Below are 21,775 nucleotides of genomic sequence, written 5' to 3'. Positions count from 1 at the left end.
CGCAAGCTCATCATTTCCAAGCATAACATATCCTGCAATAAGAGTGATCCAAGTGACTAGACCTTGCATGGGAAAACTGTCCTAAACTACTTTTGCTACTGCAATCATTCCACAATTAGCATACATGTCTACCACTGCGGTGCCAATGAATATTTTTTCTTCTAGCAACCCTTGTTTCATAATTTTAGCATGCAGCCTATTGCCCTTACTTGTAGCTCCAATACTGCCACATGCTGTCAAGGTGTTGAGGAAGGTGATTGCGTTTGGAAAGAAGCCCTCCAGTTCCATTTGTCCAAAGCAACCTAAAGCCTCCTACCCATGAATCTGTGCATAACCAGAGATAAGTGCACTCCAAGAGAAAGCATCCCAAACAGTGAGCCTCTCAAACACTTCTTGCGCTACATCCAGCATTCCAAAGTAGCACCAACAACCGTAAGCTCCTCCAAACACCCAACTCTTATGACCTTGATGTGCAGCATTGATGGACCCACAAGCTTTCAGAATGGACGCAAAGGTGAAAGCATTTGGTGAAAATCGCTCACCCTTCATTTCTTGAAAACAGGTTTCATTTCTTGAAAACAGGTTAAAGCCTTCTTACAATGCCCAAGTTGGGCATACCCAGAGACAAGTGCACTCCATGAGACAACATCTGGTTCGAGAAGACCATCAAACACATCTTCTACATCTATAAGCAACCCACATGTGGCATACATATCTACCAAAGCACTGGAAATTGCAGTATCTATGTTAAAAAGGCCCCTTTTGACAATCTCAGCATGTATTTCTTGGCCCTTTTTTAGTGTTGACAGGCCACTACAAGCTTTAAGGATGCAAGCAAAAGTCCCTCCATATGGAAGGAAGCCTTCTAATTGCATTGGCTTTAAACAATTTAATGCTTCCTCGCCAAGGCCATGTTGAGCATAAATTATGATTCTGTACCGGCAACTCACCAAACACTTGTGTCTCAACAAGCATGTTGCAGTCAACATACATATGTAACAGTGCAATGTCGGTAATGACATCCTCATCTGGCAGCTTATTTATAGCAATCTTTAAATGCATTTTCTGACCCATATATGTGTCTCGAATGCTTTCAAAATGCAAGCAAACATTACTTTCGCATGCTTTCAAAATGCAAGCAAACAATACTTTTACCAAAGCATTAACTTGTCCCCGGCCTCAGTCCCAAGACCTCAAACACCTTCGAAGGTGGAGAGAGCTAGCAGGGAATGATGGTAGGGAAGAGGAAGAAGAAGTAACATACAAGAAAGAAATAGACTCCTCACTTGATATTACTCTTGTTGCTTAGCATAGCATAATAGCATAGTAATGGAGATGAAGAAGATGGAAATCTTGCACTTTGGAGCATGGCTCTTGATTGGATTTGCATTCCATAGCCAAGAGTTATTGGTGTAGGCTCTCAACTTCTCAAGCTTGGAGAAGGAGATGGAGTTCTTGCACAACACACGATGAGAATGAGAGTCTGTGTGTGAGTGTGAGAGAGGGTATATGGGCAAGCACACCACCTCCTAGCTTGGGTCAACCCCCTCTTCTAGCTCATGCTGGAAAATGATTGGACCTCCTCAAGCCTGGCCAATCACAAGCTTTATGCATAACAAGCAACAAGGGTAGCATTAGGACACGTGTCCTCCTTACCCCTTTGAGAGAGAGGACTTGAATAATGCTTGAAAAATTAATTAAATAAGCTAAATTCTCATTGGACCCCTTTAGAGGCCAACCAATAGGCTTTTAGTACCTTTTAAGGGCAACATGGGGAGGAGCTTGACATGTGTCCTTGTTGCCTCTTTAGACTTGGCTTGGCTTGAGTGAGTGTGTGAGTGTGTGTGTGTTCTCTCTCATGCGCGTACTTGTAGGGCTCGCCTGCCCTTGTGTAGGGATGTTGTTGACTTTTTGGAATACCTCAAGTGTTACGAGACTGGGCACCCTCCTGTTGTAGTAGTTAGTTGCAATTGGGATAGCTGGCATTGGGATAGCTGGCATAATGGTTAATTATGTGTTGTCTATTATTTTTCTAATTGAGTTGATGATGATGATTTTGTAGAGTGGAATGCGGGGAGTTGACGAAGAGGCGCAGGTAATAACTCTCCGCCGTTTTGTACTCGCACAGTATTTTAGATTTTCATTTCAATAAGCCACTACGGCTCTGTAAATAATTGTAGTGGGAACTCCCCTTATGATTCATGCAAGAACTAATGAGCTTCACTCATTTACAAAAGTGAAGTGGTTGTAAAAGAGGGGCCTCAAATTTTGGCACCTTAAACTCACAAACAATATATTAAATACCCAACTACACAAGAATAGGTGCCCTGGCGTTTGGGGTTAGATTTAGGCTTTTCATTTGCAGATTCTCTTGTCTACACTCTTATGATATGCTTAATTTTCTGTGTACTCTCTAATCAAGTCTCTATCTCTTACAATTCTCTTACAATCTCTGTGTCAATTCTATGTTGTGTGTGTGTGTGTGTGTGTGTGTGTGTGTGTGTGTGTGTGTGTGTGTGTGTGTGTGTGTGTGTGTGTGTGTGTGTGTGTGTCATAGTCTGTGTGTGTGTGTGTGTGTGTGTGTGTGTGTGTGCATGCGCGCGCTTGGAGATTGAGAAAAGAGGTGGACATGTTGATGGTGATGTATGTGAGCAAGGTTGAATGGTTTTAAGCAACCGGTCTCCCCTCTTCTCCCAACGATGGTATCACAGCTTCGGGTTTGAGGAAATCGGCAATCAAATCCCAACTCCAAAGGGGGATTTTTAATTAGCAATATCAACTTAGCAAATTGAAGTTAATCGACGATCAGTCGACAAAATGACCAATTAATTCGACTTATTGGTCATCAAGGTACCGTATGTCAAATTTCAAGTTCCAAGTTAATGCCTACAAAAAATTGTGGATTGTGAATGCGGTAGAGTAAGAGTCGATTGAGCAAGGAATTTTGAAGAAATTGAAGAAGCAGTTATCAAGATACGAAATTACAAGAACGAAGATGGCACGAGGACGGCTTTGAGAATCTTATGAGAAGTTTTCAAGCATTATACGAGTACCCGAAACCGATGGATGGATAAATTTCTGTAAAGATTATTTCAAGACAATGTGTAGTGGAGGAGATGGGCATCGGTTCCGTTACTTATGGCATGTGAAGCAATCGCTTACTATTCCAAGGCAATTTAAGGAGATTGTGTGGGAACTGCCTCTTGCCTGAAGATTTCCCTCTTGCTTGCAACGTGTCCACCGTTAACCCCACCCAAATTCGGTGGGAGTTGCATCACAAGGGGGTGCCCTAGTCTGAGGGTCATTTTCCTCTTCTGCCCCGCGGCCTAAACCGGTTCTTGTATGTTGACTTGTCCATCTCTCCCTGCTCACACACTATCGGCCTGTTCCTCCTCGCTATCGACCTCACGTGCCAAGGTGTTCACACACTTTATAAAAAAAAACAGGGCAAGGCTTTACTTTACCACTCAGTCAGCCACCCATTGCATGTTATTTTTAACCCTTTGATTAAGGGTGCAGTCACACGGCAACCCTCTGTTACCTGCTGTGAACGGAGACAACCTTATACGCTTTGGGTGATACCTTCCTTTTGAAGAGATGCGGCTTCACTTAGCCCTTCAAGTGATCGGCCGCTCACTGAACCTTGAGCCTCTTATTTAAGCCACAATTTATTCTTTTATTGCTTAAAAGCTCCTTGGTTGGCCGGTTTCGCCTTGATCTTTCGGTCGCCCTTTAAAAGGAAAGCTTTACTTGAAGATTACTGCACCCATTATCAGCAGCATTTTCATCGATCACTATACCACCTCAAAGCTTGCTCAAGCCACGTCGATTGCAATTACCGTCATTTCTGCTAATTCATTTTTACGATGAATGGTAACTTAAATTTCCAATGTAGTGCCGTTATTTTTGGGACAAGGGGGATTGGATGCCGCAAAAATCGACTGACTCACAGACCAACCGTCTGACCGCTCACTCTTTTGGTAATTTCCTAGCACATCGCCTTTCTGGACTTGACTCCAACGCGATTTTTCAGGTAAGTACATTTAATTTCTGTTATTTATTTGGGACAAATCATATCAGGTAAGGGAATACATGTAGGCTCCAAGAAAATTGAAGCCATTCAGTCATGGCCTAGACCCAAAAACTTGTATGAGATACGTTCTTTTATCGATCTTTGTAGCTATTACAAGAAATTTGTTCGTAACTTTGCTTACAAGTCACATTATTTGACTCTCTAGTTGAAGAAAAACACGCCTTATGAATGGACCAATTTACAAGAAAGCTCATTTAATGCACTTAAACATGCTTTGACTAATGCACCTGTATTGCAACTGCCTGATTTTGAAAGACCATTCTTTATTGTAGTCAGCGATGCTAGTGGAAAAGGTATCGGTGCAGCCCTTATGCAAGATAACCATCCACTTGCTTTTGAAAGTTGTAAATTCAAACCTTCTGAAACAAAGTTCAATACTTATGATAAAGAATTGACTAATGTGGTACATGCATTGTAAATCTAGAAACACTATGTAATGGGTACTGACTTGATCATTAAAATTGATCAACAAAGTTTAAAATACTTACTTTCTCAACCCTTAATAGATGATAAACATATTAAGTGGGTTGCTTTCATTCAAAGTTTTCAGCCCAACATTTAATACCAGCCTGGTAAAGAAAACATTGTAGCTGATGCTTTGAGTAGAAGAACCTCACTTAATAATCTATCAACCATTATGGAAACTTCATTTGACACTATGCTTAAGTATGCACATGATGATGACTTCAAAACGACATGGTTTTATATGCTTGACAATTTTGTGCATACATTTCTCGAATACACTATTCAAGAAAACTTTCTTTATTTCAAACAAAAATTGTGTGTGACTAAACCTTTTCGTACATTAATTATTGAAGAATTGCACAACCCACCCTATGCTAGACATAGAGGATTTGCTGCCACTTTTCAAAATTTATGTCGTGATTTCTATTGGCCTGCTATGAGAATTGACGTTAAACAGTATGTTTTAACTTGTTTGATTTGCCAAAAGATCAAAGCAGCAACAGGTAAGAAATTGGGACTTTTACATCCTCTCCCTATTCTTGGAAAACCTTAGGAACACATTTCAATGGATCTTTTTATTGGTTTCCCACTCACAATGCACAAGCATGACATGATCTGGACTGTTTTTGAAAACAAGCGTATTTCATTCCTTGTAAGAAAACACTCACATCACATCAAGCTGCACTTTTGTTTCTCAAAACTATCATGGTTTGCCTAAAGTCATTATTTTTTATCGATATTCCAAATTTTGTAATGCTTTTTGAACTACTGTGTTTGAAAATCTTGGCACTACGCTTGACTTCACTTCTGTATTCCATCCTGAATCTAATGGTCAAACCGAAGTCACCAATCGCACTATCATTGATTTGTTAAAGGCTTATGTTTCTTCTCGACCTAAGAAATGGGATGATTACCTGCATATTCTACAATTTGCATATAACAACACCACTCACACTTCCACGGGTAAATCTTCATTTGAAGTTGTATATGTTCAATCTCTTCCTACTCTTGCTTCACGTCTTTCTAATATTGTGCCTTCCGTTGATGATTTCATTACTGACTTTCATGATGTTTATGCAAGTGTGCATTATGCATCAAAACACTCACAAAAGATTTACACTAAACATGCTAACAAACACCACAAGGCTCACCAGTTTAAGAAAGGTGATTATGTTTTACTTCGCATTGAAAACCGAAGGATCAAAAGTGTTGATACAAATGTCTTTGTTAAACTTGCTCCTCATTTTTATGGACCTTTTAAAATTCCAGCTATCATTAATGATGTTTCTTTCCATTTAAACTTGCTATGGTATTGTAAGAGCTTAATGAGACACACCCATTTATACCCCATCATGACACTGCAAGCTTTCTACCTTCCATATCTATGGACTCTCTCCACAAAAGCAAGCCTTGATCCTCACTGTAATTAAGAATATTACTCTAATTCTTCAAGCGAAACATCCAAAGTATAGATAGTATTACTTAAATATATCAAATATGTATATTTGATATCAAATTCCAATAGTTACTTAAGAACTCGATCATGTCATGAATACGTCCAATCCACATGAGAAATCCAAGCATTGACTCCAATGCTCTTTTTTTTTGTGCATAGAGCATAGCATGTACAAAACTACATGTATGGGATTGATAAACCACTCCCATCTTGTAGCCCAAATCTGCATGAAGTCTTGTACTCGACAAGGAAAAACAAAAGAGAATTCAATTATCGATAATTGAAAAGTTTCCAAAAAGCACACATAAATCTCATTTTAAATTACTTTCTATAAGGTTCCAAAACCTTGAATTTTAGCATCCTCATTTTAATCTTGAGCGTGTAGACTGTAGTGGTAGAGGAGACTCATGGTACTTCTCTCATTGTGGAAGAGCTGAAAAATGAAGTACAAAGGTGAAATTGCCTTTTGCACGGCATTAGCTTCATTCTAAAATTGGGAATCCAAGATGTATTACTAGATAAGCCTTCCCTCTTTGGTACGGCTACCCTTCCAACTCAACCACTCTTCGCTACGCACTAGCCTCCTCAATGCATCCTTGGTTTAAAACATTTTAGAATATAGTTACATAGCATATTAGAATTTGAAAGATGAAAAATTTCATTAAAAACATATTATTGTCGAATTTAAAGAGAGCTAGCAAATTGTAAATAAGAGATGCCATTGAAGAACAAGAAAAAAGTAGTTGAATTGGGTGGGAGAGGGTCTCACAAGATTGTACTTGCACTTGCCAATGAGAGGCTCATGGTGTCCAAACCATGGTGGGATAATCGCGCTCAAACTCTCCCATCTTTGCACAATTCAAGACATTGTCTGTGATTACTTGAACCACATTTTGTGGCTCTACCTCTTCAATGGCTTGCTTTTTGTGGCCCTGCCTCTTCAATGGATTGCTTTATATGTCTATAGATCCACTCTCTTGTGATTCGTAAGCCAGGAGTCGAAGCATCAACCACACGCAATAATGTGGTGCCGGCACATGCAGAGACAGGAATATTAATCATATGCAGTAGTTTCTACATTCTAAAACATTGAAATGATCACAAATAAGAATCATAACTTTCTTAAAATAAGTGTTTATACACAATCAAGATTCACAAGAAAGAGTAATGAAAAAATTACATACCCTATCACTTCCTCCATCCAATATAATGCTACATCCATAGTATTGGCAACATGCTTTTGAACCCTTTAGCTCACCTTCAATTTGATTTACTTGATGGGTTAAATGAGTTATCCACAATGACTCAGAGTTCGCGAGATGTACTCCCATTGATACACCCAATATGCGGTAAAACCTTTGATATGCGGTGTTGGGAGCCACATTGAATGCGATGTTGCATTGATCGAAGAAGCAAACTTCCGTAATTTGAACCTCTTGTTTTAGCTTTGGTCCATAGCTAGCATCAAGTGTAAAGTTGACGCTTCCTCTTACCAATTAGATTTTGATTCACTTGAGGTGGAGCGAGTATTACAGATAATCAACGTTCTCCATGGAGTGTAGAGTTGTGTAAAGACTCACCAACATTTGATGACTCCGACACTGAGATAGGAGTGTTTGATTCCACTTGTATGGCGGTCCGCCTTGAAGATGATGCTAATCCACTTGCAATGTTTGCATTCTCTCTTGCTTTGGCATCTTCTATTGCCTTCTTGGCCTCTTGTAACTTCACTTCAATCTCATTTGATTGCAAAAGGAAGTTGCAAAATTTCTCGTATCCCCTCAAATTTGGAAGGAAGACCACCATGTGCAAAGAATATGCTTTTTGGTACTCGAGAGCAACCATGCTCACCTTTTGATTTCTCCAAGTGTAGTGTGCTTTTACACGACTAGTGTCTCCATGCAAAGTATCTCCACAATACGATTTAGTGCTGCTAGAGGTCCTATATTTCATAATTAAGAACAAATCTACCCATGCACTATATTGATCCGTACTCCTTGGAGGCATAATGATTTGCAGTGGGAAAAATTGAGCAGTTGAGGAAATTGAGCAAAGAGGAGATATTGAGGGATTTGGGCAAGAAAAGAAAATGTGCAAATTTAAAGATTCAAAGACAGAGAGAAATTGAAAAAAGTGTGAAATTTCTTGTGAAAATCAAAATTGAAAGGGGTGTGTGTGAGAAGAAGAAGAAGAAAGAGAGATTTAACGTCGTAGGAAACTATCCCAAGAGACCTTAAGGATCTAGCTGACGAGGAGTTGAACTCAAGACCTGTTATTCAAGAGGGGGGGAGAGAGAGAGAGAGAGAGAGAGAGAGAGAGAGAGAGAGAGAGAGAGAGAGAGAGAGAGAGAGAGAGAGAGAGAATTGGACACCCTCATAGTACTTGGAAAAACAATGCAATAGTCGTTCGTTAGTTCCCACCTTTGGATTTGTTGGCATAGCCTTTCGGTAGAAAGGAAGTGTCTATTCCGAGGGAGTTTCAACCTGCGTACAAAGAAGCACCCTTCGAATTTTCGAAGGTATGTTTTATTTTTCTCATATACTCTCTCTCTCTCTCTCTCTCTCTCTCTCTCTCTCTCTTCAATCGGAGTGGAAGGCAGTGCCAATGTCTATCTTTAGACGCCTTGTTTCAAATCCCATGCATAAGTCTTTCCACCAACCATAGGAGTCCCCTATATAGAGAATTAGTCATTGGCCAGACATGTCTCGTGTTGGGGGGCTACACACCCTTGTTGCCATCCATGGCTTCAAATCCTATGTAGCCTACTGCTCTAGCATGGAATCCACCCTTAACTCTATATCCACAGTGTGCTCTACGCACCCTATCCATGCGTGTGTGCTCCATGGTCTTAATGCTATAGTAGACGTGACAATGTACCAAAAGTTTCCCAAGGATACTTCACATGTTTACATAAATGTTGCACCCAATGTAATTGTTGCCTACATCCAAGTGTCTTTATTCAACCATTATTAACTAAAGATAGCACAACCCAAACTTGGCATAATATTCAGTGAAACAAGTAAAAAAAGATGCATGCAACTAGCTTTCTTAGAAACATACCAAATCAAAGCCTGAGTTACAAGTTAAATATGTAAACCAGAGACTCATCTCAAGCAGATATTCTAAAATAGCAAACTCCCTCACTCTAATAGAAAGATTTCAATTCACACGTGGTGAATTTCACTATGATACGAGTTGTAGTATGTACAAGGAGCTTGCCCAATGGTCGTCTATTGTGCACATCTATCGCACGTGTCAAAGCAAGGGACTTGCCGTACATTGTGTCTGAGCCACAAATGGCTGCAAGCACACAACCAGACTAGTCTAGCAAGCTCAAGACAGCAAGGCCGTGTCACTCAGCGCCCTACGCTCGCCTTCGTGGAGGATTCCTCGCCGCGAAGAAGAAGGAGCTACCACCATGCCGCGCTCAACCGCCTCGCCGACGCCATGCCGTCGTTGCAATGCTCGATCTCTCTCTCTCTCTCACACACACACACACACACACACACACACACATACACTCTCTCTCTTTCTCACACACACACACACATACACACACACACAAGGAGATGAAGAAGAAGATGGAGATGGAGCAAGAACACTCTTCAATTGCACAAATGAGAGAATGAGTGATTTTTAGTTTTAGTTGACTTTTAAATGAGCTCACCCATTCACACTTGGGCGCCCATGCTTAGCCAACTAACCCTTCAATGCTCTAGTTAGAGTGCACCTCTCATCAGCGATCACTCTTACCCTTTTCCAATTGGATCGACAAGCCCGGTCCATGACTACTAGAACTGGATGTCTGTGGTTAACATGCCCCCCTTCTTGATGTAGCTCGATCCATGACTACTAGAAATGGATGCCGGTGGTTAACATGCCCCCCTTCTTGATGTAGATTCTACCCTCGAAATATAACAGTACAGCATCGGGATCCACGATAGGAGTAGCTGTGTCAGAAGGAAAACAACATTTTGAAAGCTCAAAGGCAACATGTGCAGGCGTGCAATAAGTGAGATGCTTACATGATTTTCTAGGAAATGCAAAAAAAACTCATGAATTGTAACATTGCCAACTAGAACAAGTGTAGTACCTGAATGAAAAGCAATTGAGTTAAGGTCTATTAGGTTGACTCTAAGAGAGGTACACAAGAGCTAGGACTAAAGTAAGTACTAGATTGACTAACGTTAATTAAAAAATGTCGACTAAAGCGTAGTTAACATTAGGAATGCTCGTCGGGGGCTAAAGACTAGTGATCTTGTCACTTATACCACTTAAGTGTGATCAACATAAAATACAAGGAAGTTTGTGCTATTTCCTTTCTCTTTTTTTTTTTTTTTTTTTTTTTTTTGTTGTTGTCATAGTTGCTACAAGTAGCTAGGGGACTCGAGGTCTCAAATACCAGCTTGAGCATAAACTAGCAGGGAGACTCGAGGTCTCAAATACCAACTTAACACATGGACTTCCACAACACAAGTCACACTTAGGTGGAATAATCTAGAGAGAACTATATCCTCATAGCTTAAAACATTACTAAATTTACTACAATTAATAGACTATTTAGGAATTAAAGTCAGCAATCAAGTGGCCTAGTTTAGCTTAAGGTCTTGATACCTACTTAAAGCCAACTAATAGACCAAACTCAAAGAGAAGAACAAGGTACTAGAAGTTTGAAAAAATTATAGCATCTAAATTGGCAATATCACAACTTTATAAATTTTATGCATTGTTAGAAACTCAAATGACAAGATGCAAACATGTAACTGTGGAAAGCATAGATAAAAGGAGATAGTACACCTCATATAATGGAGAACATCCGTTGTAACATGTAAACATCCATTATCATTGTCCTTCGGAGGCATCCTTATGTAGTCACAAACTGCACAATAGTCACCACCAACTTCATCCACCTTCCAGAGGCACATCAATGGGAAAAGGTACCACCCTTATTGAACACAATTAAAAAACATAAGGAACCCTAACCTAATTTTTGCACTCTCCGTAGAGAGTCAAGGGAATAGAATATTGTAGAAATTGGGGGGGAACCCTAAGGCTAAACCCCTATCCTCGTCGTCGAGAAAAGCAAAGTCATCATCCGTGAGACCATTTGTGTCATCTGTGTAATCATGTAAATTGTCTTCATCATTAGGGGTTCCAATGATTACTCAGAGGGTCACTAGACGTCTATAGTTATCTTGGTCAAAAGGGTAGGCTTGTGCAATGGGAGAGACGCTCTCTACTAAGTATGGATCAGTCGTGGTCAAGAGACGTATCATCCATTCTAACTAGTCAAAATTTCTCTCACATGCTAGTGTACCTACCAAATCCCATTCACACAAGCACCGGAAAGACCATGTGAAACACTTGTAAAAAGTAACGAGGGTACTTCTCACCTAAGGTAGGAGTTGATGACTCTAGCATACTAGCCATATCTGTACATAAAGAGAGATGATGGTTAGAGTGCGAATATTACAAGGGTCGTGTCAAAAGGTCATGTCCTTGTGAATAAGGTGTTTTTATGATTTTGTGCTATGTATAGAACTCGTAGGTTTTCAGATTTTTATTTGGGGACTTTTGCTCTTTTACTTTTTTATCTTGTTTTTGTGAGTATAAGGCTTTATATATACATTTCCTAAGATTGGGAGATTGAGAGGTCAGGGAGGAAGGTTGAGAGGGAAGCAAGTGAATGATAGATGTCAGCAAACACTCCTTCCTTCCTTGGGTAGATCATACCTTTTGGAATGATGTCGTCACCTTTTGAAACCAATTGTTCCAAGTTGTTAAGGGTGAAGACTTTGACCAATAGTTTTTGTTCGCCCTACGCATTTCATCTAGTTGCAAGGGTGGTAAGGTACTCTCCCATGATTTTATTTGCAACGTTGTGTTAGGTGGTGAACTTACAATGGGAGGTGCAAATTCTTCCTTCTTTGTATGGATATGTACAATGGTAGGCGGAGGTTGTGTCGAAGCTTCTATTCTCGTAGAGGAACTACATGAAGAGTAAGAAGCTTCATTTGACTTTCCTGCAGCTCGGTAGAACAATTCGTTCTTTCTTCGGTACCTAAACGAGCTCTGGAGCGGGCGTGTAGCATTCCGTGATTTCTTCCTTTCCGCGATCTTCAATTCATTTTGGACTACAAGATTGGGCTCACATGGACCAGGTGACAGGTAAGAGCACAATTTACATTTTGGCACCCAGATTTGATCATTTCCTTCATAGTAGCCTTGGGCTTCCAATAGTTTTTAAGGAATCCAATGCAACATTTCTTTACATTTTTTGGGGTGAGTGGATGTCTCTTACCAGGCTCCTGTCTTTTAGCACTAGCTATGGTCTCTAAAGAAGCTTTTGGGACCCACTTGTATGTTTTCTTTGTTATACTAGGATGGGTCTTGTGTGTCTCAAGATTTATTTCAACTACATGAATTGAAGCTTTAGAGAGTTGGGCTATAAAGACATATGGTTCAACCTCTTGGACATGCAATGTTTTGGGTTTTATTTCCTTAAGAGGCAATATCTCAAGGACTATGGCTTGAGTGGCAGGGCTAAGAGTTAATTTTTGCGTTGTGACTCCCCAAATCAATAGTGCATTTGGTGGCTATCATCCACGTGCGTCCTAGGTTTATATTACCCTCCATAGTTCTAGCAAGCATGACCAAAAAGTCTTGAGCTACAACCCCATTTTCATAACTGATAGAAGTGTGCTGATTCCAAAAACTGCAGTTTTTTTCTTGTTGACACCCTTGACTTGGATAATACTCTCAGATAGAGTTGGCGCCCTAACTAACACCGCACCCCATATGATAGCAAATTATACTTAGCATCCATGTCAAATAAGGTGTTATATAGCACTTTTCCATAGGCACTATTTAGCTCAATAGGGTATCGTAGAGGTGTGTCAGACTCCAACCAATCCTCATCGGTTTCAACATGGAATGCATGTGTAACTCCAAGGTTAGCCTCTTGTTGGTGTCTTATGCGTTATTGTCGCTCCTTAGCCTTAGCTTGAGCTTGCATCTTCTTCAATTCTGTTTGTGCCTTGGCTGCCTTTTTTTATGGATGGCACGTAGTTCCTCTTGGCTTAAAGGATCATAGTATCTTTTAAATTTGCTCCCATTGAGGAATCCAATAGTTTTCAACTCCATCAAGAGTCTCCACACGAATGGTCCCTTGTGGGGTAATTTCACATACTCTATAGGGTCCTTTTCCCGCATATTTCAACTTTTTCTTTTCGTTACGCACTCCATACATAAGGACTTTATTACCAACATTGATATCCTTGTTCTTTAGATGACGGTCAAACCATTTCTTCCTTCTATTTTGGATACATATGATTGTTTTGCGAAGCACGATTGTCTCTAAGACTCTCTTGAATGGCCTTGGTGAGATCTGCTAAAGTTGTCTCAGAAATCTTTGGCTCCTTAGCAATAGGATTTAGGGTCATTGACTAATGCCCCAATACTTGCGAGCTAGTAGATTTAGGCTCAATAGACACTCTTTCTCCTTGAATCATTACATTATCCTCCAATTGGATCACATTGGTGGTGACCTCTTCCCAAGTGGTGATACCTCTAATGACTAGGCCATTGTAGATATTGATTATTATTGAAACGCTCATTTGGATTACAACGAGAATTCAAATGCTTCAAGCAACTAATAAAGTCTCTCACCCACTCTCCTTCCTCTTGTTGGGCTTTCTCGAGGAGCTGAGAGGCTATACTCTAAAGCACTCCCTCTCGTATGTATTCTTTCAAGAACAGTCTTCTAAGAGTAGGGTAAATTGTTTTTTCTTCCACCCTTAGGATTCTATACCATCCCCTGCCTTCCCACTTAAGGTTAGGCTTAAAGCATTACTTTTATGCAGGTCATTGTGTTCTCCTAGAGAATCACATATTTGTTCAAACACTTCGATATGCTTTCTCACATCCCCGTCCCCACTAAATTTTTGTGTGAACTTGGCTATTTGTACTGCCTTACTTCTAAGCTCTCTATCACGTGTGTTATGCATATTCTCAGCAATAGATCGATCGATAGCATGACCAAATGTTGCCAAGTCACCTAAGTGAGCAAGCACCATGGGTGAAGGTGCTCCATAGACTACATGTGGAGTAGGTATTGTCATTGGTCTTGGTGTATAGGAAGCCCCTAGGTTTCAAGTTTGGTACGGTGTTGTGCCATGTGGTGGCCCAAAGTTCATATGTGTGCCCTAGGCATAGCAGATGTCGGATGTGACATGCTAATGCTAGCCGGTATGGTCCCATTAAAATAAGAGCTTGGGTGTTGTGGTTGTGGAGCATAGGTTGTTGAAACAATGGGAGGGGTAGGAACTACATGAGTACGAGGACTCATAGGTGTATACGATTGATACACACTTGTAGGTACTGGTTTGCAGGCATTGAGCTACCATGTAGCAGTTCTTTACTAACAAATGAGGTCCATGGTGTGTTTCATGGCATGCCCATCATTGTGGTAGGCATGGTAGCCGTGGTGTCATCAAGGGAAAGGTGAGCTAGACTTGGAAAGGTAAAGCTATCACTTGTGGGATCATATTGCACTGAGACCCCTGGCAAAACAACATATGGAGGATCCATCAAACTTTTCGAGGGAGTCTCCATTTGCAATAAAGTTGGTTGTTTAGCCTTCCCTATATCCAAGAATCTCATGAGACCCGTTGAAGGCATGTGGATCACCTTGTTCTGTCTCTCTAGCTCAATAACCCTATGGATGACCTCACAAACTCTTTGTTGTTGATCCTCTACACTAGTATCACCCGTTGTGGATTGTAGGACATCTAACCAACCCACGTGATAGGTGTGACATGTGTATAGGTTGGTTAGAGTTTTCGTTTGTAGTGCGTACTCGCAGTTCTCATTTAGGAACGCTCCATCTAGGATTGAGGTGCTATAGGTGTCCTTTGAACTAGATGCAATGTGGCTCTCTAGGGGTGACCCTTAGTGGTTGCTAATTCAGGAGCACTTTATTGCTCTCCTAGCAAGGATATTGGCATAGGGGCTTTCTCTTTTAACTCTCTTCATTACTCCGCCTTGCATAAGCTCTTGATTTCCTTTTCCCTAGCCGCAATGATATATTGCTCAATCTCTTGCACTTCGGCAAGGCTTCTACCATCAGGTAATATAACTTCGGAGGGGAATAGCTCCGAAGAGTCAAGGGGTGCAGTGAATGGAGTATTCACGTGCACACTGTCCAAGAGCATGGGGTCTACGTTGGTCATGAATGGCGAATTTACTTCCCCACCCCCCTCATTTACATCGTTAGCTCCATGTTCGGAGCGAGTGGCTCTACTAAAGGTTTCCTTCAAGCGGCTAAGCACGCTCGGCCCGGACCGTGGATCCATGGCATGCATGTCTTTGCTTGAGCTATCAAGATTAGGCATTGGGTAACCCTCCATGATGTCGTAGTCAGAGGAAGAGCCACTAGACGCAATATGCGGGTCCTGAGTGGTACTACCTTGGGTTCCCGCTGAGACCCGGAACCTAAGGTAGGTGGGTATTGAGAACTCGCGTAAGTAAAAATGCTCGGTGCAGATGCATGTTTCTTTGGCATCCTACAAGCGTCGGTGAATACCCTCGAAGGTTAATCGCTTGATTTTTTGGGCGTTTTGTACCCCGTTTTCACTCTCATTTTGATTGTTTTAATGTTTTTTAATAATCAATTTTTTGATTAGAGTATGTGATAGCTCAAAACGAGCGTATCGCTCAGGGGGTCATGGTGTGCTTTACAGCACAGTCTTCGGTTACCCGAAGCTCCAATGGTCCTCAAAAGGGTCGATTTTTTCTTAGGTGTGAAGCTAAAATAAGTAATTCTAAAGGGAGACTGAGGCCTGAGCCTGAGCGTGGGCTTGGGCTTGGGCCTAACGAGTATACCGGATCTCGCTTCTACCTTTAATTATTATTATTTTTTTTTGGGGATAAGGTCGCCGCGGCCGCGTTGCGCGTGCGAATACACACACACCTAACATACCTACTTGCAACTAACAAAGCTACTGTTATACACTAGCATAGTACTACAACAACTAATTAACTAATAGATCTACTTATTGTACCTTATAGAGCTGAAATTATAGATCTATTACCTTAATTTTAACACCTTATCAACAGAGAAAACAGTACATTGCAACATCTTATTAACAAAAACAGTACACTGTAGCAAAAACAAACTTCACAAATCCTTCCCAACAAGCCACACACCTTCTTTCTCTACCTTTCCTACATTTTATAATGCACCACAAAGCAGTATAGAGTGTTATTTGAGCTTACTGCAGGGCATTTCCCCGGCAGCGGTGCCAAAAATGTGCACGTCTATCACACATGTCAAAGCAAGGGATTTGTCGTACACTGTGTGCGAGCCACAAATGGCTGCAAGCACACAACCAGACTAATCTAGCAAGCTCAAGAGAGCAAGGGTGTGTCACTCACCGCCCTACGCTCGCCTTCATGGAGGATTCCTCGCCACGAAGAAGAAGGAGCTACCGCCGTGCCGCGCTCAACCGCTTCGCGCCGGCGTCGCAATGCTCGATCTCTCTCTCTCTCTCTCTCTCTCTCTCTCTCTCTCTCTCTCTCTCTCTCTCTCTCTCTCTCTCTCTCTCTCTCTCTCTCATACACACACACACAAGGAGATGAAGAAGAAGATGGAGATGGAGCAAGAGCACTCTTCAATTGCACAAATAAGAGAATGAGTGATTTTTAGGTTTAGTTGACTTTTATATGAGCTCGCCCATTCACACTTGGGCACCCATGCTTAGCCAACTAACCCTTGAATGTTCCAGTTAGAGTGCGCCTCTCATCGGCGATCACTCTTACCCTCTTCCTATTGGACCGATAAGCCCGGCCCATGACTACTAGAAGTGGATGTCGGTGATTAACATCTATGCGTTCACACTTAGGCTACCTTAAAATGGTAATATAGACATCATTATGGAATTAAGAATGCTACATTAGATTATACACAAGCTTTTATTGGTCTTGAAATGTTTCATATTTAATATAGTCACATTTTTCTAAGCTTCTTCTAATGTACATTAGCCATTGTGAATTTACATGTTAGCCTTGGCTACTTTGAGCTTGCACAAGAATCTTAAGTCATGCATGCTTGCTTCATCCGATGCGTACAATCCCACGTGTGTTTCATCCCATTCAAACATAGACTGCACTATCTGTTTCATCCATCTGTGTTGCATGCTCAAATGCCCATTGTGCAAGGTGCACATCGACATGCAGTAAGCACACTGTGCCATATAAAAGGGTTAGCCAAGATTGGTATCTCCTTCATCACTGTACTGCATAGTCCAAGCATCCTGCACAACCTAGAGGAACAACAATGCAGGCACAATTCTCTGATGTTAGCATGATACCAAATCTTACACTAATTGTCTCAAAACATACTTGGCCCTTATCCAATAAACCCGTATTACTGCATAAATTCAGCACCAATGTAAACGTAACAACATCTAGCTCTTTCTCCCAATAATTTGGTGTAGCTTATCAACGCAAGCTCATCATTTCCAAGCATAACATATCCTGCAATAAGAGTGATCCAAGTGACTAGACCTTGCATGGGAAAACTGTCCTAAACTACTTTTGCTACTGCAATCATTCCACAATTAGCATACATGTCTACCACTGCGGTGCCAATGAATATTTTTTCTTCTAGCAACCCTTGTTTCATAATTTTAGCATGCAGCCTATTGCCCTTACTTGTAGCTCCAATACTACCACATGCTTTCAAGGTGTTGAGGAAGTGATTGCGTTTGGAAAGAAGCCCTCTAGTTCCATTTGTCCAAAGCAACCTAAAGCCTCCTACCCATGACTCTGTGCATAACCAGAGATAAGTGCACTCCAAGAGAAAGCATCCCAAACAGTGAGCCTCTCAAACACTTCTTGCGCTACATCCAGCATTCCAAAGTAGCACCAACAACCGTGTGCTCCTCCAAACACCCAACTCTTATGACCTTGATGTGCAACATTGATGGACCCACAAGCTTTCAAAATGGACGCAAAGGTGAAAGCATTTGGTGAAAATCGCTCACCCTTCATTTCTTGAAAACAGGTTAAAGCCTTCTTACAATGCCCATGTTGGGCATACCCAGAGACAAGTGCACTCCATGAGACAACATCTGGTTCGAGAAGACCGTCAAACACATCTTCTACATCTATAAGCAACCCACATGTGGCATACATATCTACCAAAGCACTGGAAATTGCAGTATCTATGTTAAAAAGGCCCCTTTTGACAATCTCAGCATGTATTTCTTGGCCCTTTTTTAGTGTTGACAGGCCACTACAAGCTTTAAGGATGCAAGCAAAAGTCCCTCCATATGGAAGGAAGCCTTCTAATTGCATTGGCTTTAAACAATTTAATGCTTCCTCGCCAAGGCCATGTTGAGCATAAATTATGATTCTGTACCGGCAACTCACCAAACACTTGTGTCTCAACAAGCATGTTGCAGTCAACATACATATGTAACAGTGCAATGTCGGTAATGACATCCTCATCTGGCAGATTATTTATAGCAATCTTTAAATGCATTTTCTGACCCATATATGTGTCTCGAATGCTTTCAAAATGCAAGCAAACATTACTTTCGCATGCTTTCAAAATGCAAGCAAACAATACTTTTACCAAAGCATTAACTTGTCCCCGGCCTCAGACCCAAGACCTCAAACACCTTCGAAGGTGGAGAGAGCTAGCAGGGAATGATGGTAGGGAAGAGGAAGAAGAAGTAACATACAAGAAAGAAATAGACTCCTCACTTGATATTACTCTTGTTGCTTAGCATAGCATAATAGCATAGTAATGGAGATGAAGAAGATGGAAATCTTGCACTTTGGAGCATGGCTCTTGGTTGGATTTGCATTCCATAGCCAAGAGTTATTGGTGTAGGCTCTCAACTTCTCAAGCTTGGATAAGGAGATGGAGTTCTTGCACAACACACTATGAGAATGAGAGTGTGTGTGTGAGTGTGAGAGAGGGTATATGGGCAAGCACACCACCTCCTAGCTTGGGTCAACCCCCTCTTCGAGCTCATGCTGGAAAATGATTGGACCTCCTCAAGCCTGGCCAATCACAAGCTTTATGCATAACAAGCAACAAGGGTAGCATTAGGACACGTGTCCTCCTTACCCCTTTGAGAGAGAGGACTTGAATAATGCTTGAAAAATTAATTAAATAAGCTAAATTCTCATTGGACCCCTTTAGAGGCCAACCAATAGGCTTTTAGTACCTTTTAAGGGCAACATGGGGAGGAGCTTGACATGTGTCCTTGTTGCCTCTTTAGACTTGGCTTGGCTTGAGTGAGTGTGTGTGTGTGTGTGTGTGTGTTCTCTCTCATGCGCGTACTTGTAGGGCTCGCCTGCCCTTGTGTAGGGATGTTGTTGACTTTTTGGAATACCTCAAGTGTTACGAGACTGGGCACCCTCTTGTTGTAGTGGTTAGTTGCAATTGGGATAGCTGGCATTGGGATAGCTGGCATAATGGTTAATTATGTGTTGTCTATTATTTTTCTAATTGAGTTGATGATGATGATTTTGTAGAGTGGAATGCGGGGAGTTGACGAAGAGGCGCAGGTAATAACTCTCGGCCGTTTTGTACTCACACAGTATTTTAGATTTTCATTTCAATAAGCCACTACGGCTCTGTAAATAATTGTAGTGGGAACTCCCCTTATGATTCATGCAAGAACTAATGAGCTTCACTCATTTACAAAAGTGAAGTGGTTGTAAAAGAGGGGCCTCAAATTTTGGCACCTTAAACTCACAAACAATATATTAAATACCCAACTACACAAGAATAGGTGCCCTGGCGTTTGGGGTTAGATTTAGGCTTTTCATTTGCAGATTCTCTTGTCTACACTCTTATGATATGCTTAATTTTCTGTGTACTCTCTAATCAAGTCTCTATCTCTTACAATTCTCTTACAATCTCTGTGTCAATTCTATGTTGTGTGTGTGTGTGTGTGTGTGTGTGTGTGTGTGTGTGTGTGTGTGTGTGTGCACGCGCGCGCTTGGAGATTGAGAAAAGAGGTGGACATGTTGATGGTGATGTATGTGAGCAAGGTTGAATGGTTTTAAGCAACCGGTCTCCCCTCTTCTCCCAACGATGGTATCACAGCTTCGGGTTTGAGGAAATCGGCAATCAAATCCCAACTCCAAAGGGGGATTTTTAATTAGCAATATCAACTTAGCAAATTGAAGTTAATCGACGATCAGTCGACAAAATGACCAATTAATTCGACTTATTGGTCATCAAGGTACCGTATGTCAAATTTCAAGTTCCAAGTTAATGCCTACAAAAAATTGTGGATTGTGAATGCGGTAGAGTAAGAGTCGAATGAGCAAGGAATTTTGAAGAAATTGAAGAAGCAGTTATCAAGATACGAAATTACAAGAACGAAGATGGCACGAGGACGGCTTTGAGAATCTTATGAGAAGTTTTCAAGCATTATACGAGTACCCGAAACCGATGGATGGATAAATTTCTGTAAAGATTATTTCAAGACAATGTGTAGTGGAGGAGATGGGCATCGGTTCCGTTACTTATGGCATGTGAAGCAATCGCTTACTATTCCAAGGCAATTTAAGGAGATTGTGTGGGAACTGCCTCTTGCCTGAAGATTTCCCTCTTGCTTGCAACGTGTCCACCGTTAACCCCACCCAAATTCGGTGGGAGTTGCATCACAAGGGGGTGCCCTGGTCTGAGGGTCATTTTCCTCTTCTGCCCCGCGGCCTAAATCGGTTCTTGTATGTTGACTTGTCCATCTCTCCCTGCTCACACACTATCGGCCTGTTCCTCCTCGCTATCGACCTCACGTGCCAAGGTGTTCACACACTTTATAAAAAAAAACAGGGCAAGGCTTTACTTTACCACTCAATCAGCCACCCGTTGCATGTTATTTTTAACCCTTTGATTAAGGGTGCAGTCACACGGCAACCCTCTGTTACCTGCTGTGAACGGAGACAACCTTATACGCTTTGGGTGATACCTTCCTTTTGAAGAGATGCGGCTTCACTTAGCCCTTCAAGTGATCGGCCGCTCACTGAACCTTGAGCCTCTTATTTAAGCCACAATTTATTCTTTTATTGCTTAAAAGCTCCTTGGTTGGCCGGTTTCGCCTTGATCTTTCGGTCGCCCTTTAAAAGGAAAGCTTTACTTGAAGATTACTGCACCCATTATCAGCAGCATTTTCATCGATCACTATACCACCTCAAAGCTTGCTCAAGCCACGTCGATTGCAATTACCGTCATTTCTGCTAATTCATTTTTACGATGAATGGTAACTTAAATTTCCAATGTAGTGCCGTTATTTTTGGGACAAGGGGGATTGGATGCCGCAAAAATCGACTGACTCACAGACCAACCGTCTGACCGCTCACTCTTTTGGTAATTTCCTAGCACATCGCCTTTCTGGACTTGACTCCAACGCGATTTTTCAGGTAAGTACATTTAATTTCTGTTATTTATTTGGGACAAATCATATCAGGTAAGGGAATACATGTAGGCTCCAAGAAAATTGAAGCCATTCAGTCATGGCCTAGACCCAAAAACTTGTATGAGATACGTTCTTTTATCGATCTTTGTAGCTATTACAAGAAATTTGTTCGTAACTTTGCTTACAAGTCACATTATTTGACTCTCTAGTTGAAGAAAAACACGCCTTATGAATGGACCAATTTACAAGAAAGCTCATTTAATGCACTTAAACATGCTTTGACTAATGCACCTGTATTGCAACTGCCTGATTTTGAAA

General features: G+C 41.3%; 1 protein-coding gene across 1 annotated transcript; it reads right to left on the bottom strand.

Annotated features, from left to right (window-relative positions):
* Positions 1 to 17,828: 17,828 nt before the first annotated feature.
* On the bottom strand, positions 17,829 to 18,371 carry LOC147450235 (pentatricopeptide repeat-containing protein At1g03540-like). Its single transcript, XM_086520439.1, has one exon. It carries the CDS (start codon positions 18,369 to 18,371, stop codon positions 17,829 to 17,831), a length of 543 nt encoding a protein of 180 aa, XP_086376565.1.
* Between the last annotated feature and the right edge of the window lie 3,404 nt (positions 18,372 to 21,775).

Source organism: Adiantum capillus-veneris, chromosome 9 (genome assembly GCF_014529385.1).
Source record: "Adiantum capillus-veneris isolate H3 chromosome 9, ASM1452938v2, whole genome shotgun sequence".
Classification (NCBI taxonomy): domain Eukaryota; kingdom Viridiplantae; phylum Streptophyta; class Polypodiopsida; order Polypodiales; family Pteridaceae; genus Adiantum; species Adiantum capillus-veneris.
This window is presented reverse-complemented; position numbering and strand designations above follow the sequence as displayed.